Here is a 27,849-nt window from a genome sequence, read left to right as displayed (position 1 = left end):
CAGCACCTTAAGTTCCAATTCTTTTTCTTTCCTTGAAATTTCACAAAGAGCAAAGATATGCCAAATGTTAAAAAACAGAAAACTCTCTCAGAAGTGAAAGGTTCCTTTGGAGGGTTATAAGATATACAGGACTCTTTACCGAATAATTTAAGGAAAGGGTGAAGCAGCCAAGTAAGCATTCCCACCTCAGCCACATACTACAATTGAAGCACCTAGGAAAAAAAAAAAAAAAAAAAAACAACAAAAACCCTTTATTTATTTATCACTTTATTTAAAACCATAGTTTGATACATTACAATAGGATATGATAGTCATTAACATTTAAATCCCATACAACTTATCAACAAATAACTTTTCTGTAAGAAGCTTTTCCTATTCCATAAGAATTCTTTCCTATGATTCTATGAATTAGAAGGAAAAGAGTGCATGTGTTCAAAGAAGCATGTAAGGGGCAGCATCCATATAGTGGACAAGTGAAGTGCATCTTAAGATTAATGTTACATCTTAAGTATTCAAGTCAATGTCAAACCCCTGCTAGATGCACACACATCCCCGTAATAGGAGGTTTCCCACAGGAAGATGAACAAATAACTCCAATTCCTATAGTGGGGGACACATGCCCTCAGCAGGGAACAATCTACATTTTAGTCAAGAAATTTAGCATTGGTCTCAAGCTATACTTTGGTTGGCCAGCAGGTGAACCAGAACCTGTCCAAGAGAATTCAAACAGAACTCTGTACTGCTTTGAGTGTCTACATACCCAGTCTAGGGAATGAAAAAAATTAGAATCCTAGTAAAGCTCTGTCCCTATTAATTAGCAATAACTGAGTAAATCAAAGAGACACATGATCCCACTGGGTTGCACCCCTTTGGGGGAGTCAGTGCATTAGGGGAAGCTTAAAATCTCAGTGTGGGTGATCCAAAGTAGAATACACATGGCCTCAAACATCCATTGAAATTAAGAAAAGGCTTTGAGTATAGACAGAATCTCAAGGCAGTACTTTCAATCTTAAAAGGTAATCCAGATATTCCAAGATTAAATTAAAGAGGGGGAGAGGAATGGTTTTTAGGATGGATATGAAGGAAATCAAAAGAGTTTAACAAGACTTGATGCCTTTCCTGACCTTTTTTCCCCACTAAAGGTTCAGGTTTTGTCTACTACAGATGTAACAGGGTAAAGAAGAGAACCCTGTTACTTGGTGACTGGGCAAGGGTCACAGAGAGGGTAGAGTGACTCAATTGCTTAAGAAGGGAAGGGGTTAGAGCAGCGGTGGGCAAAATCTGGCCCATGAAGCCATTCTATCTGTGGGGCCCCTAAAAATAATTAGAAAAATTAGTATTTATCTGCGCTTGGTTCTTGTCAAAAATGACAGGAACCAAGGGCAGTAGGACCCAGGGGAAGCCTGGTGAGCTCCCACAACAGCAGAGTCCACCAGGCCCCGCCCCCCCAGCTAGAAGCCCCAGCCAGGGCTTCTGGCCTGGGACCACATGACTGGCCTGCACCAGAACTTCAGGTAAGGGGGCAGGGAAGGACCCTGGGGAAAGAGAGTGGCCCAGGGAAAAGCTGAGTGCTGGGGGGGGGGGGGGGGGGGAGAGTCCTGCCATTCAGGCGGGCTCCCCTCCCCCACCCCATGGCCAGCGTCCCACACTGCAGCTGCTCTCAGCCTGCCTGGGGCTGCCTGTGCCTGCTCCAGACAGCCCCATGCGAGCTGCAAGTGGTTGCAGCAGGGAGCGCATGCCACGGGGTGGGAGAGGGGCCACTTTTCCCGGCACTCAGCACCAGCCTCTTCTCTGTCGATGAGCAGGGGGTCAAGGCTGTATGCTGCTCCCTGCCTGTACCACAGGGCCGGGGGGCACTGGGAGTGAGTGGGCATGGGAGCACGGGGCCCACACCTGTGTCCCAGGGCCGGTGCCAGTGGGGCCCAGAGCAGGGTGGCAGGAGCGCAGGGTCCCAGCCAGCTGGAGCTCTATTGAACTGGGCCAGCTCTCCCCTTTCCATGCTGGTGCAGCCCAGTCTGGCCCCACAGACCCCTGCCAGCCTGTGCCCCACTTTGGGTCCCACTGGTGCTGGCCCTGGGACATGGGACCAGTGTCCCACTGTCTTGGGGGGACCAAAGACATTGGGACATTGGTCCCAAGATGGCCCTCAAGGGGAGGGGCACCCCTCGACAGCCTGCCAAAACTGAGTAAGCAGCCCTCCACCTGAAATAATTGCCTGCCCCTGAGTTAGAGAAGGGGCAAGTTTAATAGCTAACTCAAGATAACACACCAGGAGAGAACAAGGAATATCAAAGCAGATGCGACCACTGACCACATAAAAAACAGACACCCAGAGAAAGAGTTTGCCCTCTGGGCACCTGAAGAAAGGAAGAGAATACAGCGGACAACTGATGGAGTATCTCCAGTGCGGGGACTCCCAGTCAAGATAGGACCGTGCAAGACCTGGGGAATCACAAACCTGTGATTGGCTGGTGAGAAGTGGGGACACTTGCCTAGGGTCTCAGAGGCAGCAAGGACTGCTGAAGATGGGCTTAGGGGAAACAGAAAGAAGAAATTAAAAAGGGGATTAGAAGCATAAACTGGCATGAGGCAACACCAGCAGCTTAAAGGACTGGTGAAGAAACAGCATCTGGGTAGAGGGTTTGCCAACACAGTTCGTTATCTTCTGTAGACTTTGCACAATAAATGAACCAATTCAGTTAAAACCTACCTGGGTGGCCAATGATTGAAATCCTCTTTAGGGAATAATTACTCTTCCTTCTCCCAGCTCAAGTTGTGGCAGGCAAGCTCTGAGTGAGGCTAGGGAGCCTTATCATCCCTCTCACAATGGAAGATGATAGTGATTGGAGTAGTTGGAGTGTTACAACAGAAAAGAGACAGGAAACTTAACAATTAGGAAGGGAGGAATTTAGATTACTTATAATTTAATCTATTTACTTGTAAATAGATTAAATTTACCTTACCATTTAGCAATGCCTAAAGGACACTTGGAGGAAGATTTAAGATTCAACAAATTGCTTTTTTGAACAAGGTACCTGAACTCACAATGAACAGGATGAAGCTCCCTGAAGCCTTTCAGCAAACTGAGGAGGAAGGAGGAAACGAGAGAAAAGGAAGCGAAAGAGGGAGAAGAGGCTAAGGTAAAAAAGTCAAGAGGTAGAAATATGCCAGTATTTTGGAAGACACTGTCCAGACCTTTATTGTCAGAAAAATGGAACAAAAAGATTACAAATCACAAAATAAAAGCTTTGATAGCCAAATCCTCTTTGGGTTTTCCTGAGTGCTTACTCTTTTTAAATAAAAACAAAAAGGCCCCCCTCTACATGTTACATGTATTAAATAATTAACTGGGTAATTGCACAATTAATTTAGACTGGCTATATATGCAAAGTAACAATCACACCAAAAAGAGTCCATCCAACTATAGAGTTAGAGCTGGAAAATATGTAATAACTTTATAGCTGGTTTCTATCCAGCTTTTATTTACATGTGCAGCAAGGTATTCCCTTGCAGCTGGGAGCCCTGTCTGATGCTGAATCCCTTAATCACAGCTCCTGCCATCCATATGTAACATGGCAGGAGATGCAATTATATGGATCATGCATCAGATCCTATGACGCTTTAGCAGAACATCTAGAGGGGCCCTAACAGACATGGGTATGGAGAACTGCTCTAGGAGACCCAGGAGGCTGAGGATCCAGCAATCAGAAATACCCAGGAAACACATTTTTAAGTGCTTTCAGGACAACAGTTACCAATTAAGACATTTTTCATATAGGAAAAAACAGAAGGTAGAAAATGAAGAAAGTAGTATCTCTTATAAAGGTTAGTGGGAACCCACCCACCAAGTAGCACATGAGAGATCACTCACATACATAAAAGCAGATATATAAATCTTAATCAATTTTCATAACCAATACTGGCATAGGTAGCACAACCAGCTTTACTTTGCCTATTATGTCTGTGTCTTGCACAGCTGAGTATGAAAGAGGAAGTACAAGTAGCATCTACACTATTGTTACTTGTCTACAGGGTAGCCATAATTCTGAACAAAAGTCTATTGTTGTATGGCTGCCTAATGCATGAACACTGCATCCAAATAGTGCAATGCAAGTAGCTCATCCTGGCATTCTGGAAGCAGTGTACTTGGCTACAGCTGAACCAGCGGGTAGAAAGACAAGAGACAGAGGGGCACCACTGTAGTAAGCTAGTTCCAATGACAAGGATCAGGATGCTCTTGCCATATTATTTATTGCACTGTGCTCCTTCCAGGAAAACTGGGGCCGTCTTTTCTCATGTCACCTCCTTACCAATCAGCTGTATTTTACCAATTATGAAGCCAAAAGTTAGGAAGTTAAAAGCCTTTACATACTGGCACTCAAAGAAATCCATTTGGATGACACTTATCATGTATCGACTAGGAACTGAGCACTTTTTCAGAACAGCAGTCACCATCATTCAAATCTAGCTGGATATGTGAGGCACAGCTCAATACAGAAAAGGAATTACAATTTTCCTGGATTTGGGGTAGTCTTCAAATTTTTCCAAGTACCACCTGCAAAAAATAAAAACTAACCTAGTTAATATTACATCTTCAAAGCATTACAAGAGAAGACAGTCTATTGTAGGAAGCTTCCAACAGAGAAACATTTAATCCACACTTCAATTGCTTTAAAACTATAAAATGACATCTCCTAGCCTTACTCTGCATGTCAAGCTATTTTAAAGTTACTATTATGCATCCTCATAAAAGGGGAGGAGTGCTGACTGCAAAAATTAAAACCAACCTACTGCTGCCAATGATTTAGAAATCAAACAGGCATTCTGTTTGTGAAGCCAGTGCAAAGAATGGACCAGTATCATAAAAAGCTTAACATAATGGCAGCTGAGCGTTGTGATGATGTAAAATGGAAGCTATGGAATATGGTATGAAGGAACACTTGCAAAATGAAATGAGAGTTTTATTTTGGTAAGGAAAAACTTAAGAACAGATTAGAATGCTGATAACTAGTTTAGATTGGGAAAGAGTTCTCCTGTGTTTCCCATATTTTTATATAAACCCAGTTACAGTATTTGAAATAAACCTAGCAAATAGGATCTAACAATCTGGGATCTTCACAGGTAACTGTGGGGTTGACATTAGCAACCTGACTGCATGACCAAAGCATAACTAACTCCAAAAAGCAACAGAGAAACTGATTTTATGTTAAGGAATGCCAAATATTCCAAGTTTATACTCTAGTCTTCCTAGAAGACTTTTTGCATAACATTCTCCACCCTCCACACCACACTTTCTCCATTTGCCATTGGTGAATTTCTTTTCTTTTTCCTCAGTCTATTCAATTTTCACCAGTTTCTGTAGGTAAATGTAACTTGCAAATAGGAACTGGCAAGGATTGTGCATTCTCCTTTTTGTATCAAAGAAAAGGTGTCAAAAGCTTGATATAGAAGGAAAATTAAAAATCCTTTCCTTGAGCAAGTTATTTGGTGTCAAAGGGGTGGGATGAGGGAATGCAGGGGCTGTCCAGTAGTCTGGATTGGGCCCACAGGCTGTCCTTGTGTGTCAGATCCAGCATGTAGGGCTGCTCCAGCATGGATGCTGCATACAGCATACGCTGGCCCAGGACATAGCATGCATCTCAGACACCCCCTGTGCCATGTGTGACACCCATACCGGACCAGCCCTGCACACTAGGTCTGGTACATGGGGCCACTCCATGGGCCCAACCTGGACTGGCCCCAAATAGATCCAGTGTGCAGGGCTAGTCTGGTATGGTTGCCACATGCAGTGCATGCCCTAGACAGGCCCCCAGAGGGAAGGCAACACGTGCTGTATGCAGTGCACATCCCAGACAGGCTCCATCAGATGCAGCCCATGCCAGACAGGCTCTATGCACCATATTCAGCATGTGGGGCTGGTGCCAGAGGGTGCTGTACATGGCAGGCTGGTCAGAGACCCACGGGCAGCATTGCTGGCTGGGTGAGAGGGCTCCATGGGCTGCAAGTAACACCCGTGTACTACACAATTTAAATTATGTACTACTGCAACAGCAGCTGTTTTCAGACTGATTTGGAAAGATTTATTAAAGTTTCTCCTATAGAAGCATTTCAGGACCACAACAGATAATCAGAGGGGTGACTTTTACAAATTACCTAGTGCCTCGTCCACTTTGACAGACAAGGTTCCTTGGGTGAATTTGATATCTTTTATTAGACTAACCTAAATAGTTGGAGAAAAGTTATTAAGCAAGCTTTCAGGTTCAAAAACCCTTCGTCAGGCTAAGGAAGTTTCAGCACTTGGTGTGTGCTCTTCCTGGATGGAATGAAAAGTAAAGAAGCCAAAGGCTGGGCTGGGGAGTCAGTTGCCAGGCAGATTATAACGTATCAAAAATCCAATATCTATGTTTAGTCCATGATCTCTAGTATCCACTTTGAGTAATTTGACCAATCGTTCAGAGTTAGCTATTGCTAGATTAGGAGCTTTTATCCCCCAACTATTCTCTATAGTCCCTCAGAAGATTTTATACAGCAGTTTATGAGAAGGAAGGAAAGGTATAAAATACAACCTTATTCCATACCTCTTTTAAACTGGCAACTTGACAATCAGATGTTTTTTACTTACTTTGTAAAAAATTTGGTGGTTCAATTCACATGAGCTCTTCCAACCTAGAGTAGCCCAGAAATGGAATTTAAAAGGGAAAATTCTCCCTTCCTGGTATTTACTTAAATAAATAGTGTTTAACTGCAAAAATGAATTAGGCAAGTTAATTCACCTAAAGCAAGTTTCAAGTAACCAGGATTCACCAACAGGAGTTACTAACTTGGGGTGCTTGCAGATGTTAAAAAGAAACAGAAAGAAAAACACATGGTTTACTAGAACCAGCAGCACATTACTTCAACTCAGTTCCACAGGTGCCTGTATAGATCAGGTGCTTTAGCAGGGCTTTTTGGTGGTTTTATCTAAGAGGCAATTCAAACAGCTATTAGATAAAAGCACCAAAAAGCCCCACTAAAGCACCCGATCTATACAGACAGGCAAGCCAGGTTCAACTAACACACTGCCTCTTCTGGGCATGTGCTGGGCTTGGCACTGGAGTGTACTGAGTTTAAAACAAAGAACTTTATTTATTTTTTTAAAGGCAAAAGCAAGCAGCCTTGAAGAATATTTCAAAATCAATAAGTGTCTTAGGGGTCAGACACATACAAACCCCTATAGCCCTGTTTAACACCCAATAATTTCTTAAGTTACAGATGATTTAGAAGAAAAGGAAAAAGAATTTCTGTAATTTTGGAAGCTTACTCATGGTGCTGCCTTGCCCGGGAAGCTAGAATGAAGAGTGTGCACATAGCAAAACCAGCACTTTCAATGGTGCAGCAGGCCAAAGCAAATCCAAACCACTCGAGGATCTCGCCAAAAAAATTGGCTCCGGTAACATATTCAAACATTCCTCCTAAGGAACAACACATTTATTCTATTAACACACTGTAGAAAAGCAGTTGCAATATCTGCTATTGTAAGCAGAAAAATAGTTCCTTCATGAAAGACAGTTTGCAATTACCTTAAAGCCTTTTTTCATATTAAGAAAATTACAGGCAGTCCTCAGACTTACGACAAGACGCAGTTTTCAGGAACCAATTGTAAGTTGAAACGTAACTCAGAACCAATTTTCTCATAAGAAACAATGTTATAAATGGGGGATTGGTACCTGAACTAAGGCCCAATACCCTATTCTCACCAGAAATACCCCAAATTTTGTACTCTTATCAATTATAGATGAGTTACATTAATGTATTAATCATAAATAGCACTCATATTGATTTGGAAGGACTTCTTTGAGGAGACTTTGCTGGACTTTTTGAAGGGCTCTTGGCTGGAGTCTTCTCAGGAGTCTTGGCTACAAGTTTTTCTGGAGTCTTGCCTGCTTTCTGAAAGAAAATGTCCAAGCAAATTTGGACAGATGTTCTCCAGGGAGATGAGTGACAGAGCAAACTTGATTCCTGGCATGGCATTGCATCAGATTAAGTGTTGTAAGTTGAAGCTGATGTCATAAAGTTGAAACAAGGTGTCAATTTATAAGTGTTGTAAGTGTGAAATGTTGCAACTTGAAACATAAGTCAAGGACTGCCTGTACTATATAGAAGAAAGGGCTATAGTTTTTTCCTCTAATGTTAACGAGTACATGTATTTTATTAAACAGTGGCACTAAACACAGCAATACCAAAATGATCTATAAAAATCAACTGTACTGACATGATTAATTTATGATATATTTGTCAGGCTACTAATTTTTTTTTTTTTTTTTTTAAATGAGAACAATTAAGATGTGAAAGACTGAACTGCTCTACAACTCAGACTGATTTACCATGTAAGCTTACAAAAAAAGCTTGCAAAATACAAAGCAATTTTTCTGTGAGCAACTAGCAAGACAAACTACTTATTTACCCACGTACCACATATACCTTTTCCCTAAAAGAAATCAATCCCCCAAAACTGACTGGTGCATCTTAAGTGGGACTGCTGATTTTTGCCTGGAATAGAAGGCACATGGCTTTGATTCCTGCTCCAGCTTGAATTCCTGCTTCCAGCAGCACTAGTATATCTGTTCATGGAGCCAAGTGGGGTAGGAGGACCAACTAACTTAATGCCTCTGTTTTTTTACTTAACTCAAGGTGTTAACAATCAACTCCTTGATGTTCCACTAATTAAGATAATTTTTATTCTGGCAATATTGCTCTTTTAGTTACTCCTGGGTGCTCTCCTCCTGTTCTAGTCTTGCAGGCTGTTTTTAGCTCTACAAATTCTTAGATCTGGCCATGGAGATCAGTCTTCAGCAGCAACTACAGTTTGAACTTCTGGCTGAGTATGAAAAAGGTGGGTAAATGAGTTGAAACTTAAGCTCTATTGCTCTAGGAAGCCATAACACTGGAAAAAAAATCTTCATTCTGTCTTGTGTCTTATTTGAGGGTGTGCGATAGAAGTGGAATATCATTTTCTTGCCTATCTTGTATCAAAAGGATCATGAGATTCTTTGTATGTTCAACTCAAACCATGAACTACCACCATTTTATTGTCGTCTCTTATTCTTACTGCAGATGGGCAAGGACGGGAATTATGTTCATAGTTCATTTTCCAGAAATTGTTCTTATTTTCCCTAGCAGTGTTTTTTGTATAAGGGAGACAATATACAAAGGAAAACAGCTCCATTATGTTTAGTTCAGTGATTGCATGCATAAGTCACTCAAATTCTCTACATACACAATTAAGAGTTTCGGTACAAGTACCTGCTGCTAGCACAGGGGTGGGCAATTATTTTGGGCAGAGGGCCGCTTACTGAGTTTTGGCAAGCTATCGAGGGCCACATGGCAGGCAGCCAGGAGCAGATACATATTCATTTTCTAAACTTTTTAGGTGCCCCACGGGCCAGATAAAATGGCCTGGCAGGCCACATCCAGTCCACATTTTGCCCACCCCTGTGCTAGCACCTCTTGGTCAATCTGCAGCTCTTGGCCAATCTTGTAAAAAAAAGTGCCACAAGTACACATGACAGTAACCACTTTTAAATGTGAAAGGCACAAGAACCAGGATTACTTACTTAAATCTAAACCATGATTATTTTATTTGTTTATAAACAATGGCAAAAAATAAAAAACCCACTCTGCCATACATTGCCATATTCATTTTCAAGAGGCTGTTCAGTCAGACTAACATGTTTAATTTCTGTAACCTACTGAGGTACCTCAACAATTAATAAAATTTCAGGGCATTTGACATTAATTCTTCTGAATGACAAAAATATTTAAGCAAGTGTATTTAGTTGTTTAAAGTGTTTTTTTCCAAGAAAAACCAAAAACAAAACACACAACAACCATCTTTACTGCTTCAACATTGCCATTTACTCAAGAGGCAAAGTATTCTAAGGCTCTAAGTTGTGTTTCCACAACCAAGTATGTCTGTCTAGAATTAATGCTACCCTGTTGAGAACTTTATACACAAGTTAAACCCAAAAAACCACTGGAGTCAGCTCTAGCACACTTATTCATGGAGACCATATCTCATACAGCCTCACAGCATTCAATAAGACTTTTCAGATGAGCAAGTGCTACAATGAAAACATTTTTACATTGCATAACAAAATTCAAAACATTAAGCAACAGAAACAGTGAGCACAAGACACAAGCCTTAACTTGTGTTTAAAACTGTAGATTGAGCACCCCTGATTTAAACAAGCCCCAGTCCGTGGGCCAGATCCAGACTATGGGCCATTATCTTCTGCCTACCAGATTTCCCACAGGTTTGAAAATTTGGTGGTGGAGGGGGGCAGCATTAATTGCCACTCCCCTGCTGCCAAAATTCCAGACTGGTAAGGAGCCCTGTAGACAAGAGAGCATGGTTCTGCATGCTAGATTAAGGTGGTGGCAGGACAGGGCAGCAGGAGGTGGGATCCTGATGGCACAAGGCTGGATCCAGGTGCGCAGGACCCAATCTGGGCCCCAACCTCACAGATCTAGCTAGTAGACTAGCCCTGTGCCACTTATCTGGCTCATGGGGCCAAAAAGCTGAGCACCAATGGTTTAAATGCACTTAAAATAACCAGCATTCTTTTACCTGTGTGGCAAGTAATTATTCAGTTCCTCCAAAAAACCTCCAGTGCTGATCACTGCAGAGCAAGCATGCACCTCTTGTGGCCTGGATGCTTTGGGTCAGGTTTGTCAAGATTAAAGAGAGCCTTCTCAGAGAAGTGTGTCAAGCATTTTGACTATCTACACTACTTCTCTACAAAAATACACACTAAAACTAAGAATGAAAGCCAGAGGGAAAGGTAAGAGTGATAGCAAAATTCAGGGACAAGGCTCGCTTTGAGTATTCCTAAGAGTAGGGATCTACCTAAATTGTGCTGAGGGAAATGAAAAGTAGTGGGCCACTTGTAGCATGTGGCATCATTTTTGCATTCACTTTGTGGCAGGGTTCACAGAAACTAGTCGTCATTCACAAAAAATGCAAAATCACGAGTAGGGTAGTTCCTTACCTAAGAGAATAAGGAATCAATCAATTGTTAAAGGATTGTGAGAACACAGCAAGGCACAGGCACAGTAATGCCTGGAACAAATCGATGTCTCAGGAAAACAAAACACAGTAAAGCAACAAATGTCAACAGGCTTTGAGGATTAGAGTTTGTAAGAGTCCTCTGCTCCCAGAAACTCATACTGAAACAGGAAAGGCGTTAGCTGACTAATGATAAAAATCAGTTCTCCTAACTTTGGGGTATAGAGCTAACCTCTTTGTTTCTGGACTATACCTGAAACCAACTCCTTGCCTCTGGTTTTGTAATCTCAATGTTATTTGCTGAGGGCTGTAATGGAAATCTCATATAAAAGGAGAATCATGTTTCCTCAAGTATTCCTTTACAATTTTAAAATGTCTACAGCATTTTACTCACCTTTTGGTATTTTGTAGCCAGTTTCCCCTGGTTTTCTCAGACTTCTGAGAATGTGGTCAGAATGAATATTGATTACCATACCAATCAGCCATCCTGCAAATCCTGGAGAAAAATAATTAAGGCAGGAACACTAATTCTGGATTGGTAACAGCAATTTTGACAGAACAAAGTGTGGTTTATCTAACTATTAAACAGCAATAAAACAAACAACATAAGAGGAAAGAAATATGCCTGCATTTCCATCAAGTCTAGAACCCACTCTGGGACTCACTTCTAGGCTAAATGAGAGAGAAAACCCCACAAGAAAAAGCAGGCCTGTCTGGGCACAGAGTTCTACTTGCACAGGGCTCATTGTAGGATTATGGCTAGATGCTCAAAGACAGTACTTTACTGTGATCAGAAGTTTCCAGTTAAATGAAATATTTAATATATGTGAGTTTTCTTCTTTCCATAGTGTTAAGCTGAATTGACCAAATAAACTCTAAGACACTGAGGCAATCAATGCAGAGAATCCTGCCAAAAAAGCATGCTTTAATCTTCTCTCAGAGATGTTCCTAAGTTTTCCCAACAAAGTCACCATTCTAGTACCAAATACTATGGATCCTGGTGAAAGACAAGCACAGACAAGTACATCCAGGAAGGTTGCAGTTGTGCCCAATATTATATTGAATAATTATTTTAGACCAACTGTATAGTTGGGAGAGCTGCTGGACAAGATTTTGAGCATCAGGTAACCTGAGGAAGGGTACATGACGCCCAAAAGCTTGACCATTAGTTCTTGTAACTATACACCGTGTCCAGTAAGAGATCAAAAAACCCTTACCACAAAAAAAGTCTGAGAATCAACTTTGCTTTCAGTTTTCACAGAATGTTTTTATTTAACTTACCTACAATGAAACAAGGATGTTTCAACCAGTCAGAAGGGTATTCTGCATAATTACTTAAGCTCCGACCTTGTAAATACCCATTCAAGAGACAAAAAATAAACGCTAGTAAAAAAATTATGAGTGGTGTTGGCTTTCCTCCACGAATCAAGAAAGGAAAGATGAGTGCTCTAGAATAAAGAGAAAAAAAGAAATTAAATTAGTCAGCTAGAGTTATTTCATTGGGAAATGGATTTTAAGCTCATATTTGCAATCCTTATACTTCCAGGAGTCAGCAGGTATACAACATGTTTTTATAGAACTTATTCTTGCAGAAGTCAGCAGGGTATGTAAGCACATGCTTAAAATTTATCATGGGTAGCTTCACTGATGGTACAGACTGCAGGATCAGGTTTCAATAGCCAATTTTATACTCTATCATAAAATTAGATTTTCAACAAGTGCATTTATCTTACTATAATGTGATTTGGTCAGATAAAATTTAACTTGGCTAGCTATGTTTTTTAAAAAGTGCTGTAGATAACTGGTGTGTAAAATGGCACAGATTTTAGTCTCACCTTGTTGAAAACTTTAATGATGATGCTCTCAAGCACTGCCTCCCATTTAAAGCATGCTAGGGAGCTAATGGTAACAAAGCAGCTGGAAGAAGATTGCTGTTCTCAGGCTCAAGTAACCCCAGCCACCACTGCATCAAGATCTGACCCTCTGGGAAACCCCATGAGTTTGCTTCTCAGTTTACAAGTCTTTAAACTAAAAAGATGCACCTTACCTTACCTAACTATGCTTGTATGTTGTATCCCTTCTGCACATTTTTGTTTTTGCGTACCTAGATTGTAATATACTCTGCATTCTATGAAGCACCAGGCATACTATACTTTAGGGTTAATTAAGTAGTATTTAGTTCCTCTGAACAGTTGCATATATGAAATCATAAGTTTTCAGTGACTACCAGTCAAGTTTTACCTTAGTCCTTGGGAAGACCTTTGAGAAAATTATCAAGGAGCACATCTCCAAGGGCCCACCAGGGAGGTAATGCTCAGGGGCAGCCAACATGGGTTCATTGAGGGCAGGTCCTGATTAGCTAACTTGGTTTATTTTTATGATCAGGTCACAAAGTCCCTGGATGAGGGTGCTGGGGTAGATGTCTTCCCAGACTTCAAGAAGGCCTTTGACATAGTCACTAAGGTGTTCTTTTTTTTTTTTTTTTTTTAAAGAAAATGTGGTGGGGAAACTGTGGCATTGATGCCTACACAGTCAGATGGGTGGCAAATTGGCTAGATGGTCACACCCAGAGAGTGGTGGTAAATGGGTCTTTTTCAACCTGAAGGGATGTGGGCAGTGGGGTCCCCCAGGGCTGTACTGTTCAACATCTTTGTCAGCGATCTGGATGTGGGCTTAGAATGCATGCTGTCCAAATTTGCTGAAAACACCAAGTTGTGGGGCCTGCTGGATCTAGACAAATTACAGAGGTGGGTGGATGAGAATAGGATGGAATTTAACACAGACAAGTGCAAGGTGCTGCATCTAGGGAGAAGGAACCAGCAACACACCTATAGGCTGGGGAACACCCTTCTCAGCAACACAATAGTTGAAAGAGATCTTGGAGTCATTGTTGACTCCAGGATGAACATGAGCTGCTAATGCAAGGAAGCAGTCAGTAAAACTAACTGCACCTTGTTGTGCATCTACAGATACATCACAAACAGGTCCAGAGAGGTGATCCTTCCCCTCTGTGAGGCATTGGTCAGGCCACAGTTGGAGTACTGTGTCCAGGTGCCACACTTCAAGAGGGATGTGGCTAGCATTGAGAGGGTCCAGAGGAGCTACTTGCACAGTCAAGGGGCAGCAGGGCAGGCCCTACAAAAAGAGAGGCTAAGGGGCCTGAACCTATTCAGCCTCCACAAGGGAAGGCTGAGAGAGGACCTGATGGCCATTTACAAATGCACCCAGGGAGGGCGGGAAGAAAACCCAGCAGGAATTGGGGGAGGCTTTGTTCCCCCAGGCACCACCTAGGCTTACTAGGAATAACACCTACACATTGTTAGAGAGAAAGTTCAGGCTGGACATCAGGAGACATTACTTTACAGCTAGGGCCGCCAGGCTCTGGAACAGGCTCCCAAGTGAGATGGTACTCTCTCCTATCTTGGGGGTCTTCAAGAGGAGGCTGGACAGATATTTGGCTGGGATGATATGAGCCCCTGGTACCCATTCTTGCCTGGGGCAGGGGGTCAGACCTGATGACCCGTTTAGGTCCCTTCCAACCTCAAGTACTATGATACTTGGAAGTAATTTTAAAATGCCAGCTCAATAAATGTATGCATGAGATTATGAAATGATTGCCTGTGAAAGCAACAGTTCAGACTCCAGTGACATAAGGGGTCTGTTCCAAGTCCATCTTCTTCAGTTAAAACAAAGGTCACAGGTTGTTTCCCAGTTCAAGTTTATTTTTTATTTATTTATTTATTTTTAAAAACACTAACAACGCTGTAGTTGAGCAAATTCATCTTTCTTCTCCCCATCCCTGAAAGCATTTGAAGATAAGGAGAGAAAGAATTTGTAAAAGGAAGGAAGTTTATTGATTGATTTTTTAAGCAGCTTTAACTCAAAGGCAAGTTAAGTTTAAGTTCCCTAGAAAAATATTGGCAATATATTGTAGTATTAATATTCAATGGTAAAAAAGGAGGAACACACCCATGTTCCTAGGTATAACTACAAGGGTAACTACACTTAATCTCTCTCAGGGCATCCTCTAAAGGTCTCAGGTTTTCAGACATTAACTCTTGTTGTTGAAAGCAGTAGATCTTCCATATACAGGTTGGGTCCCGGGTAGCCATCTTGGGTGTATTAACCACAATCACCTCAGCATATCTAATGTGGGCCAAGACCCTGCAGTTCTATTTTACTCCATCTAGACCAGCAATGGTAAGTCAGCAGGTTTCTTAAAGTACATCGTATCTTTAGAACAGTGGTCAGCAACCTATGGCCCAAGGACCCATTGGATCCAGTCCACAAGCATGGAGCTTTGGCAGCATTTGGTGGCGGAGTGCTTGCCACTGCATGGACAAATGCCAGCTGCAACACTCTCTCCTTGTGCTGCCATGGGGAGAAGTGGCTGTTGTAGCCAGCTTCTAGACCTTGCCTGCCCCTGACCCGAGGTGGGTCGTTCCAGCAAAAAGGCTGCCTACCCCTGCTTTAGAAGAACGGTATCCGAGATCCTTGTTCAGTAACGAAGTTTTAAAATCCAAAATAAAGGTTTCTACACTTCCCTGCTTGCCATCTGACACCACCAGGGACAGAGTCGCACCTGATAGGCACAACAGAGAGCAACTCACAAAAGACACTCATGGACCCAGAGGCACACACTTCTTCCATCTTCAGCTTCCTCTGTGCTGAAATGAAGTTTATTTCCTACCTATGGGGACTTTTTACCATCTTTAAGTTTTCCCTGAGCCTGATGAAGGGCATGAGAGCCCAAAAGCTTACTGAAAAAAAGATAAATCAGGGTTCATGGTAAAGGTGATATCTTTTATTAGACCAACAAGATTTTGCAAAAAAATTCTTTAATTGCAAGCTTGTGGGCACAGACACCCTTCCTCAGGTATTGGAGAAAAGTTTGTAAAAAATTCTTCTGGGTAGAAAGTGAAAGTTCATATTTTGTAGGATTTTACAGAGGAGTCAATAGACAGAAAACTTCTCTGGGCAGGCAGTTCTTAGCTGGTAAAGAGTCTCTCAGCTCTCTTGTGAGGTTCTGTTATGACACAGATTACACTGCTTCTGCCTTGGTTCAAGATCTCAGGTTTCTGGCTACAACCTGGATACCTGTAGACACACAGACAGACAGAGGAGAGAGTGCGAGTGCGACAATTTCTTAGTTGGTCTAATAGAGATTCTATGGTTCAGAAATGATACCTTATAAGATACAACCACCAAATAAAACCAGCTGATAAAGAAGGACCTATAGTTAATCTTTAACTGGGAAGACTAAACTAAAAGGAGTCAGACAACTCTGACACCATCTACCACTCCCTCCCGCCCCAGAGGAAGGCCAACCCCCCCCCTTTACCTCCTCAAAACCATCATTGCATCTCCTCCTTCAGAATTACAAGAAGGACTTCAGACCCTGATCCCTCCACTACCCACTCCAGGGACTTTTCACCTGCTCCTTGACATGAGCAGATTTGATTTTTCCTTGCAACAAATTGACCAAATTCTCAGAAGCTTTTCCAAGATGACTCGGAACTGGCAGCGATTGAGGCCTAAAGTTAACCCCAGTAAAGTGCCAGGGAACATGGAACATTCAGAACAACAGAATCATAAGTTAAGAAGATAATGTAGTAATTTTTGGCACTAATAAATGCAGGAATAGAAAAACAAGATGATAGTCTCAGTGTGTAAGCATGTGCTATTGTATTCTTGGAAACAAGAAGCCAAAGTATTATATAACAAGCTTGGCTAGCACTGATGATTGTGATATCATTAAAGGATTAAATAACCCAAGCAAGTAAAGTTAGCATTTGCTGCATGCTATCTGAATTGCCTGCATGGATTTCTAAGGGAGTCACCTGCATGGATTGCTAAAGAAGGACCAAGCCTTCAGATTTGGAACAACAGCATAACCCAGGATGCTCACCCAGTACAGCCAACTATGGTGAGTACCTCCTGAGTAACAGCTCTAGACAGACTGAAGTAGTGAAGAGTCTTTGGTAACTGTCTACTTATATTCTGGCAGTCCCAGTAAAGTTGACTACTTGTATCGTAGTAACCCTAATTGATTAATTGCTTTGTGCTTAGTAGATATTTTGTAGTTAATAAAGCTTCTGACCTTTTGCTGGATGAGTGCTGGTGGTTAATCACAGAGTTCTCCTTGCCCACAGAAAAGTAGGGCTTGAATGAGTTTCATACCAACACTCCTTAAAATCTATGAACGAAACCCTGACAAACCTATCATTTCAAACTATGGAACCCTAACAGAATATCAGGTTTCACTTAATCAATCTTAAAACTGCTCATCACCCAAAAGACAGAGTTTCACCCAAGACATAACGGACTTCCTGCAAAAACAGACCACCTTCCCAGCGATACCTTTCTAGCCACTGTGGATGTCACTAGCTTATGTGACAACATCCCACACCAGGATGGTATCCAAGCCTGCCTCATACCTACAAAAACCAACATTACAGCTCAGAGTAAAAACCACAGGATAATCACTGAACTTGTATGCAACAGCTTCATTTTCAACAGCCAACACTTCCTCCAGACCAGGGGCACAGTTACAGTTACCTCTCAGCAATGTGTTCTTGGGGAACCCTGGCACAGTACACAGCCTGTCTGACTCACCAAGGACTCACCCCCTCCCCACCTCTGCCTGAACAGATTAGAGGAAGGACTTACAAAAAGACAATGAAGATGAAATGGCAGATGCACCTAAAACCCTCCAGACAAGGGTGATAGGAGTGAAGCAACTCCCGTGGTCTCATTTACATCAGAGATGGAACGAGACGACAACTCACTTACATGGGAAATAAGACAGGGAAGCACCTTCATTAGCATTCGGGGTGAAGAACAGATTCCAAGGCAAGGACCGCACTGAATTCTGAGACCAGAGAAGCACTGCATGATAGGGGATCTCTGCTCCAAATGCTAATCAACCCATATCTACATACATCCAGCTCAGCCTTTATTAGACTGATTCTAGTAATGACTCCTTTATTGGTTCCCAAAAAACCTCAATCTGCCCATCTGTATTGCGAGCTCCCTCAGAATAATACCACCCATAGCCAGAAGTGATCAGTTCCCATTATTCAGCATATGAGCCATCATTTACCCATAAACAAGCCCAGTGTTCTCCCTTGAGCTGTTCATTCTCTACAAAACTCCTGTCCAAAGGTCAAGTTTGTCTTGGTGCCTGGATCCAAAAGCTGCAACAGTTCCACTCCTTTTCTGCCTGGAATCCTTCCACTGACTGTTCCGAGGGCTCTGCCCATCTGCAAGCTTCAACAGACACCTGGGAACCTCAACTGGTTCAGGCTTTGTTGAGAGAGTTGGGGGGGGGGGGGGGGGGAGGGGGGTCTCACCACTCTCTCCCCCTCCCAACTCTAAGAACCTGATTTGTGCTTTCTTACTCCAGGCACAGCTTTCTAAACCAGACTTTTGCTGATCAAACTTGAGCTAGACTTTTCCAAATACCTAGTTGAAACCATGTCATATTGTAATTGTTTTATTTGTCTCTCTTCTATGGCTATCACTACTGGTATCATTATAAGTTCATGTACCTGGCAATAAATAACTTATGGTCAAGCTTGTTGCTATACTCCCTCTGATCCTCACTTACTCTTCCTTTCCCTTGACCTCCCCATTTACTCTGCAGCAATGCTTCTTTTACCTAAGCCAAAAGGTCCCTGTAATGCCCAAAACTATGGTGGGGTCTGCTCAATCAAGGGAGTTACTACTAGGACCATTGTGTGAAAAGATTGTGACATGCTGAGTTGAGGCTCGTGAGGGTGGTCAGCTGAAAAGGCTGATCAGACCCAGCCTGCTCAGACATACTGTTAGCATGCATGTCTAACTGCATTTGTTATTGTCCTGCTCAAATAAAAGGGATGAACTGAGTTCACAGCACATGAGGGTGTTAGCCTGCCAATGCCAACTATCCTGGCCCAACTCAGATGTGCTCTGTTAACTTGCGTGCTCATGTCCAACTGCATCTTATTGCTGCTCTGATGAACTGAGTCAAAGGCATGAGGGTGTTAGCCCATCAATGCTGATGAATCTGGGCTAGCTCAGGCATGCCCTGTTAGGCAGTATACACACAGGCATATGCATTTGACTGATTTGGTGGCTGGAGGAACCCAGCCCTCTTGAAACCAAATCCTGCAAGATAGCGCCACTGGGGGTGAGGACTAGCAGAAGCGAAAGCTACAGCTCTATGTAACACTACAAGTGACACAAGCAGCACATTGATAGAATTAGAGACCCCAGAAGTGTACCCCTAATAAATGAGCACACCCTAAAGTGACAGGCAAATCTGGTAATACTATGGGCACCAAAGTGGCCCCACAATATGCCAGCCTAGAAGAATTCCTCAGGAATTGCACCATTAAACCCTTGCTATACCAAAGATATATACACATACATGACATCATCATTTTGAAGAAAACCCTGCAGTCTCCAACTGATTTCCACCAAAAATTCAACAATCATTACCCCTTCATGAGACTATTGCTTGAGCACTAACACCAGCATTTCCTTTTTGGACACCACAATCAATATCCAAGATGGTAAAATAAAAACCCCTATATACAAGAAACCCATGGATCACAGATAAAGAACCTGCAACCACCCTAAACACACCAAGAAAGCTGTAACTTACAGCCAAGCTCTCTGATACTACTACATTTGCGCAGAGGAGAACACAGGTGATCGCCACCTCAATCTCAAGAGGGCTGTCGGCTAATAAGGACGCTCTGCAAGAGAGAGACTGAATTTTTGAAAGAGCCACCTGGATACCATGTGAATATTTGCTGCAGGACAAAAAAAAAAAAAAAAAAATCCAGAAATTGCACACTATTAGTTATGACACATCACTCTGCTCAAGCAATTACTCCTGCTTGGCTTGCCAATAGCATAAAAAAAACAGCTAATCGGCGGGGGGAGGGAGGGCACTGAAGCAGCCCGGGCATGCGGCAGCTCCCCGGGGAGAGAAGGAGGGGCCTACCTGTGCAGGTAGTGCATCAGGAAGAGCCCCAGCAAGACGCGGTTGGGGCTGTGGTGCAGGCGGGCGGCGCCACTGCCGAGGGCGAGGGCCAGCGGCACAAGGAACGAGGGCAGCTCCTGCATGAGCCAGGCGGCGCGGGCGGGCAGGCCGGGCCCGAAGTACAGCGAGGTGTAGCGGCCGTAGGGCAGATGCACGCAGCGCAGCACCAGCGCCAGAACCGGCCCGATGCCCACCAATGCACAGCTCAGCGCCGCCAGCAGCCTCCGCTCTGCCGGGCTATCCACCTCCTGCCAAAACTGCTGCATACCTACCCCCCACTTACCTCCCGCACGCCCGCCCAACCAACCACTGAGAAAACCACTGCTCTACCTCGACTTTTCTGCCGCAGCCGCCCGCCGCAGGCCAATCAGCGCCGGGGGGCGGAGCCAGCCACAGCAGTGGCCCCGCCTACCGTGGCTGCCATGTGCGCCAGTGTCGGACGCCGCGTGGGCCCGGTGCCCTAGGATCTCTGAACGTACCCCTCTCCCACGAAAGCTTGTCAGTCATTCCGGCCAGCCAATGGGAAGCGAGGAGCTTAGGCCCCGCCTGCTGCAGCAGGGGCATGCGTAGAAGCAAGGCTACTGGCGATGTTGCTTGACATTCACGTTGTTTCTTCCTGGGATGCTTCGGAAAATCCTTACCTGCTCGGCTCAGGGAATCCGGGACGCATTGCCTTTGCAGAGACCCTGCTCCCTGGCGGGGCTTGGCCGAAGCCAGCTCCAGCATAATGGTCTTGCCATTCAGGCGAGCTCCAAGGTAGCCTCTAGAGAGGGCTTCTTTTCGTGAGGAGAGGCCCTATCCCTGGTCGCGCGTGCGCAGTGGCCCAGCCGACTGTGTTGTGCGGCAGCGACGTTGGCGGCACTCGCCCTTCCCTCACCGTCAACTTGCGGCGTGCGGCGGGGCTAGTGCGCGGCTGGGCCGCCATGGGCCGCAGGCAGCGCGACCGCCGGCGGCAGCTGCAGCAGCAGCAACGCCGGGAGCGGGGCGGAGGCGGGGACGGGCAGGGCGGCGACCCGGCGGTGAGCGGGGATGAGCGGAGGATGGGGGTTATGGGCGGGGGGTGCTATGGGGAGCAGGGTGGCGCAGCCTGCCTGCCTGCCCGCCTCCTGCCCTGGGCTGACTTGCGGTGGCCCCTTGCAGGGCTGGGCCGGTGGCTACCCCGAGATCGTGAAGGAGAACGCGCTGTTCGAGCGCTACTACGCGGCGCTGCGCATCGTGCCTGAGGGCGAGTGGGAGCCGTTCATGGCGGCGCTGCGGGAGCCGCTCCCCGCCACCTTCCGCATCACGGGCTACAAGAGGTGAGTGGGGCCACGGGCCTGAGTCCGAGTGTCCTGCTGTGAGGGGCAGAAGGGCCTGTGGTCCCCCGTTGCTTGGGGGTGGGGGTTGGTGTTGGGCCTTCTCCCCATGGTCTCGGGTTGTCCTGGGAGAGTGGCTGCTGTCTGTGCACGTGGGCAGACGCGCACAGGTTTAGTCTCCTAGGGGGACAGTAGCAGCCCCTGCTGCACGTCACTCGTGCTGCATGATTCGCTGGCTTTTCACGCCATCGGCTTTTAGACTGAGTTGCTGTCATGCCATGAAAACATCTCTCCCGCTATAAGAACTGCCCCCTGGTCATAAAAACTAGTGCTTGAAAAGGTATACTGCAAGAGGTCCAGGGTTTTTTTAGTCCCCAACAGGCTGAGCAGTATAGTCCAGTGGTCTCCAACCTTTTTCAGTAGGAGATCACCTCTGACATTTAAAAGCAACCCAAGAGCTACCCTATGCTGCTGCCACTCCCCTACCCCTCTCTCCTCCCCCCCGCCCATTAGGTAAGTCTTTGGGGAGGGAAGGGGGGCATATATCAAGGCAGAGGGAGAAAAAATTATCTGGGGGCATGCCTCCCTAGCAGCTAAGTCCCACCCAGCCAGGGTCTCACTCAAGTTACTCCTGCTTCTGTCTCCATGACACTGACCCTCTCCGCAGGGGCCTCAATCTAGCTCCCGCCCCTTCCCTCCCCCATGGACTGACCTGCTGGTCTGGGGCGCACACATGCATGCACGTGGGCACTCAGCCCCCCACCCCAGCCTCAGATGTACTGCAAGAGGCTCCCAGATCTACCGGTGGATCAAGATCCACTGGTTGGTGACCACTGGTGTAATGTCTCTCTAGGTGGTTTCTGACCTATATTTGAGTGTGTGGCAGGAACCAGGGAGAAGCAATCTGGGGACCAACTAGGGTTAAATCAGTTCTGGGAGAGAGAATGGACATGCCATTCTTGGAAGAGAGTATTGTCTTCCAGCATCCTTATTCTCTGCAGCGCTTGCTGGCCCCTCTGTCAGGAAGCAGAATGTGCCCCATTCACAATGCTGACGTTGTACCACGGGGAAGTATAGGCACTGTTGCCGTTTGTCTCCAGGCAGGCTAAGGGAAGCTGGAAGATGTTGCTGTGCTGGGGGCAGATGGCATGGGAGCTGTGAGTAGCATGATTCTTGTTGTGTCAGCACAGCCCTGGCCCCTTCCCTGCCATGGGCCTTGAGGTGCACATGCAGCCACTGCTGGCAACAAGTTGGGCCAGGGCTTTGGACTAGACCCAGTGCAGCCTTGCAGCTGCCCTCTGCAAGCAGCCCAGGCAGGCTCTTACCACCTGCCAAAGAGCCCGGGTGGACATGGTGGTGAGCACTAAGCAGCCAGCCCATGGCGCTGCAAGGAGACAGAGAGCATTGAGACCCTGCTCTGCTGAAGACATGGGTGGGGGTAGGGAGGGGCAGGAAGGGTACCGCCTGGGGAATGAGGTGCGGATTCCAGGGGTGACAGACCAGGGGTCGAGTCTTGTCCAAGTTCCGTGTCTTCCTGCCCAGGCCTGTGCAACAGGGACTACCTCCACATTTTCTCCTGCAGTGGGCAGCTGTGCCTTTGGGCTTCCCTCATGAGGAAGTCTTGGGGTGGGGGGTGTCGCCCTTTCATAGATTTCTAAGGTCGGAAGGGACCTATTAGATCATCGAGTCTGACCCCCTGCTCTGGGCAGGAAATAGCACTAGGGTCAAGTAACCCCAGCCAGGTGCTTGTCTAAGCTTTTTTGAATGCCTCCAAGGTAGGGGAAAGCACCACCTCCCTTGGAAGCCCATTCCATATTTCGGCAATCCTCACCATAAAGAAATTCTTCCTGATATCCAATCTAAATCTACTCTTCTTCAGTTTATGGCTGTTTTTTCTAGTAACCCTGAGGGGCGCCCTGGTAAACAGAGTATCCGCTGTTCCCTGCTGACCCCCACCCTCTTTTCCCCCCTCCTCCTTCCCAGTGAGTTTGTAGACAGCCATGAGATCACTTCTTAGCCTTGTCTTATGGGGGTTGAAGAGATTAAGGTCCCTCAATCTGTCTTCAAAGGATCTTACCTGCAGGCCCTCAACCATATGAGTAGCCCTTCTCTGAACCCTTTCCAGATTATCCACATCCTTCTTGAAGTGTGGCACCCAAAACTGGACTCAGTACTCCAGCTGCCACCTCGCCAGTGCCATGTAGAGGAGAAGTATCACCTCCCTAGACCTGCTTGTGATGCACCTACTAATGCAGGAAAGAGTGCGGTTAATTTTGTTACCTTGTCACACTGGCGACTCATGTTCATTTGTGCGTCGACTATGACTCCGAGATCCCTTTCCACTGCTGCGCTACTTAAAATGGTACTTCCCAGTCTATAGGCGTGTTGGTGATTTTTTTTTTTTTTCTCCCCAGGTGCAGCACTTTGCACGTATCTTTGTTAAATTCAATCCTATTCTGATCCACTTACTTCCCCAGTCTATCTAAATCCTCCTGAATTCACTCCCTATCCTCTAATGTGTTTACTGTATCCCATAGTTTGGTGTATTCTGGCGGCAGTCGTAGTGGTGACTCCCACAGGTTTCCAAGCCAGGAGGAACAGGTGGAGTGCAGCTGGGAAACTGCATCCCCTGCTCCTGTTTCCCCTGACCCCGGTGCCCATGGCTGGTCTTGATGATCCTGTACTCCCTCTGGCTTCTCTCTTCCTCCTCTTCCCCCAGCCCTGGCTTCCTCCAGCCCCTCCAGCTGTGTTTCCCTCTTACATCCTCCCCCCACAATCATTTCACCCATGCATCTTAATGCCTTCTCAGAATTGTTGCTTCGGTTTGAGAGTTGCAGCAGCCTCAGCCTTGGAGTGGATCTGTTCCCTGCCGGCTGGGAGGGAACAGCCGGCAGGGAACGTGCATGTCCCGTCCCCTCAGTCTTCCCCTTCCCCCCACAAATAAGAGCAAAGCAGGTGGAAAAGCGTTCTCCTTGGTTGCATTCCCCTTCCTACAAGACAAAAACAGGTGAAGACATGAGCTCTGGCAAAGCTGGGACATGTGCCTGTTGCCCTGGCCAGCCTCATCCACACCCCTTGCCTCCCCACCACCTTCCTTGGTCCCGCAGTTGAGCCAGGATCCTTAAGTCTAACAATTGTCTTACTATCTGGCTCTTCATTTTGCACACCTCTGTCACTAATCCTAAAGCTCACACATCTGGGGCCACTTTTCCCTCTAGGCTGTGCTACCCCTGGCTCCTTCTCTTCTGTCTGCCCCAAAACGTGTGCAGCTGCTGCCACCATGGTGCTGGGCCAGGGCTCTGGGCCCTGGTGTGCTGGTTGCAGCTTTCTGGCTATGTGTCACAGCCAGCCCAGGCTCTGGACAGCTGCTGCCTGTCATGGAGCCTGAGCTATTTGCAGCCTCCCTGCTGCCTGCTGCAAACAGGTAAGGCTCCGTGGCTGGTGGCAGTTGCCCAGAGCCTGAGTTGGCTGTGATGTGTTGAGCAAAATGGCCTCACATGCCACTGTAGCACGTGTGCTGGGATTTGCTGACCTTTGTCCTAGCATCTGTTTATTTTGTTTACATCCTATGTCTATTTATGTATTTGTTTTTTTCTGGAGAAAAACTAAATTCTTAGTCTGGCAGTGTTCAACCTCCAGCCTGCAGGCTGAAGCCAGTGCATGTGGGTCACCCCATGGCCTGCAGAGCAGCCCCACATCACTTACCTGGCCTACGGGGTTAGAAGGTTGAGTGTTGCTCTCTTAAACTGTCTTTCATTTTCTTTCAAGACTCAGAAAGAAGGTTGTCAAGGTGAATATTGCAGAGAAAGAAAACATTCTCAGTAAAGGCACATCCTTGCAACAAAATGAAACCCTCTGCAAAGCTGGGTTCATGTAATATAGTTAACATGGGTAACAATAATGACAAAAACACAGCAGCATCCGATTCAGTATGTGTCAGAAACCAGTGTTGGTCCAGGGTGCTTGAAGGGTTTATACTTTGACTGACACCTAAGCATGAAGCTCTGCAACTGTGTTTTCATTGCCGTTATTCCCTGTGCTAGCCAGACTTTGCCAGTATAGATCTGCAGAGGCATTGTGTAATTAAAACGACTGATGTTTCCATGTGGACATACTTGATATTCCCAGTCAAAGTAGTTTATTTCCCTTCCATAGGAATTACAGGGTCATGTACTGCATTTTCCACAAGATCCCTGCCTCACTGCATTGGAAGCATGTTGTTTACTTGATGAGCAGGAGTTTATTTTACTCGTTCTTATCTTTCAGTGCGTGTCCCGTCCCCTCCAATATCTTATGTAAGGCATGCTGCTCAAACTGTGATCTGATGACAGAATTAGAAATTTTGTCTCCAACTTTTGTGCTGTGCTCATCATATATAAGCATCTTGTGAACATTTCAAAAAATTACTTTCACAAAAATGCTATATGAGTAAAAGTTGTAATATACTGATATGCATACAGGGGCTGAATCAAAATTGCATGGATCTCCTTTATGCCAACTTTTTCTGTTTTTTTGACAGGGGTTTTTGAGTGCTTGATCTTACAGCTTTTTTTCTTTGTAAGATAGTGGGGGGCTTGTGCAATCTCATCTTCAAAGAAGTTATGGGGTAGGGGAAAACAGGAATTTCATCACGTGGCATCTGGATGAGAGCTTCACAATACCAACCCTGCCGTGGGACCTTTAGATCCACCACTGAAATGCCTGCCTTGGACGTAGGGATATAAATGGAAGCAGTAGTGAACTATTGCCTCACTTGCAGAAGGGGATAGGACAGGTTACCAGTGCATTTCACAGCTGTTTGCTGTTTGCAAAGGAATGGTGACAGTTGGGTTCCATCGTAGGCTGTAAGGGAGGGATCCTGCTTTAGGGATACACCTTTCTGCCTCATCCTTTGTTCCCACCCTGGTCTCTTCTTTCCTCCTGGCTCCTCATTTCATTTGTATTCTCCTGGTCTACCTGCCCCAAGTCTCCACTTCTTTGACTTCTCTTATTTCAGTGCCTTGTACCAGCCAGTCCTCCCCTTCTCCATCCCATGCTTTATCCTAGTCGTCGTCGTCCTCCTCCTCCTCCCGCACTTACATCGCAGTCAGACTTTCTCCTCGTTCCCTTTCTTGTTCCAATCTGGTTCTTTTCAGCTAATCATTCAAGTCAGGTTGTTTTTTTCTCTGTGTTGCCTGATTGGTGGAAATGGTGCTTTTGAAAATACAGGGGAGAAAAGTCACCTGACCTCTGTTCCTGTGCCTGCCTAGTTTTGCAGCCCTGGGCTGGAGTATGCCCAGCTGATCTGAGGGGATGATATGTGAAGGTTGGTTATGTGGAGAAGCTCTGAGGGGACAGAGCGAGCTCAGTTTGCTCAAAACCTTCATTAAAATTTAGTGGCTAAAATCTACAAGTCTGAACATGTGCAAATTGCAATTCTGCTTCATCCTCCCAGTGGTATATGACAGGGCTGTCCAGTTTCTGAGTGGCCAGGATATTATGGTATCCTGGGCCCTGTGATGCCATACACATAGGGGTTGGAGCAAGAAGATGAAGCCGGAGTGAGAGGTAAATCCCAGAGGCCCTCGTGGCAGCAGCTGGAGTGCTGAGGGAAGTAAGTACAGGAGCTTGTGGGCTGCATTTTAACATCTTGCAGGCTGCATTTTAACACTTTGCAGGCTGCAGTTGGATGGCCCTGGTCTGTAACTTCACTAGTTTGGCAAGTTTTTGTAGGAACAGAAGAATACATGATCCTGGTCCACAGGCCTTTACTGTATTTCAGGTCTGTACTTCCAAGTACGTGGCCATTGAGCTTTTCAACACAAAGTGGTTGTCAGATTTTTCTTCTTGGAAACAGCTGAAACATTGGTTGAAATGTTCCCACAAAATTCAGCTGAGGCAGAAATGCAGCATGAACATTTTGAACATTAACTTCTATTAATTAAACTTTACCCTATCAACTAGGTTACAACATGTCACTAATTTCAATGGAAGTCCATTTTAAGCAGTCACCACTTTCTCCATTTCAGAAGTAACAAGTGAAAATAAGTTTCCACAATTAATGTTTCTAAATAACCCTGAGTTAACCTTCATACACTAGCTCACTTGCATCCAATGATTTAAGAAAATTTCAAGCTTTAAAGTTACCCTGAATTAGTTTTAATATTTAGGGCTGGAGTGTTGTTGCAGCCATGATAGTCCAGGAAATACCCAAGAGGCAAGGCTTTTTTATGAGATCTTTTATTGGACCAAGTGTTTAGTTAGGAGAACTGTTGGACAAGCTTTTGGCTATCAAGTGCCCCTCCTCTGGTTGTGCCCACTGAAGAGCACTTAAATATGTTTGTCTTATGATCTTAGCTCATATCTCAATTTTATTTCTCTCCTTGCATATTTCCTTATTTAACCCATATATATTTTTTATTCACCCATCCTGTACTTTCTCCATATTAACACCACTTTATACAAGTTGCAGAACCCAAGCAAAGTTATATTTTGAATAT

General features: G+C 45.1%; 2 protein-coding genes and 1 long non-coding RNA gene across 6 annotated transcripts in view; 1 reads left to right on the top strand and 2 right to left on the bottom strand.

The window, feature by feature from the left end:
- Positions 1-250: 250 nt before the first annotated feature.
- SRD5A1 (steroid 5 alpha-reductase 1) lies at positions 251-20,786 on the bottom strand. 2 transcript variants are annotated; one of them, XM_059724451.1, is made up of 5 exons: positions 20,717-20,786; positions 12,326-12,492; positions 11,439-11,540; positions 7,301-7,451; positions 251-4,555 (listed from the first exon to the last, which is right to left on the bottom strand). In XM_059724451.1, exons 1-5 carry the CDS (start codon positions 20,743-20,745, stop codon positions 4,489-4,491), a joined length of 516 nt encoding a protein of 171 aa, XP_059580434.1. In that variant the 5' UTR covers positions 20,746-20,786; the 3' UTR covers positions 251-4,488. The 2 variants fall into 2 exon arrangements, with proteins under 2 accessions (XP_059580434.1, XP_006271193.1); XM_006271131.4 differs by lacking the exon at positions 20,717-20,786 and adding an exon at positions 20,037-20,390.
- Positions 15,834-20,022, bottom strand: LOC132249395 (uncharacterized). Its single transcript, XR_009460879.1, has 2 exons — positions 19,692-20,022; positions 15,834-16,141 (listed from the first exon to the last, which is right to left on the bottom strand). It is a non-coding gene; the product is annotated as an uncharacterized LOC132249395 (long non-coding RNA).
- The window catches only part of NSUN2 (NOP2/Sun RNA methyltransferase 2), a 41,106-nt gene continuing 33,854 nt past the window's right edge, over positions 20,598-27,849 (top strand). Inside the window, exons 1-2 of one of the 3 annotated variants that reach the window (XM_019491098.2) lie at positions 20,598-20,831; positions 21,216-21,373. In XM_019491098.2, the coding sequence (XP_019346643.1) occupies positions 20,697-20,831; positions 21,216-21,373 (293 nt within the window). In that variant the 5' untranslated portion in view covers positions 20,598-20,696. Of the gene's footprint in view, positions 20,832-20,912; positions 21,095-21,215; positions 21,374-27,849 lie in introns of those variants that run through there. The other 2 variants (XM_014595183.3, XM_019491097.2) reach the window with 2 other exon arrangements.

The sequence above is a fragment of the Alligator mississippiensis genome, chromosome 3 (assembly GCF_030867095.1).
Source record: "Alligator mississippiensis isolate rAllMis1 chromosome 3, rAllMis1, whole genome shotgun sequence".
In the NCBI taxonomy this organism is placed as follows: Eukaryota; Metazoa; Chordata; order Crocodylia; family Alligatoridae; genus Alligator; species Alligator mississippiensis.
This window is presented reverse-complemented; position numbering and strand designations above follow the sequence as displayed.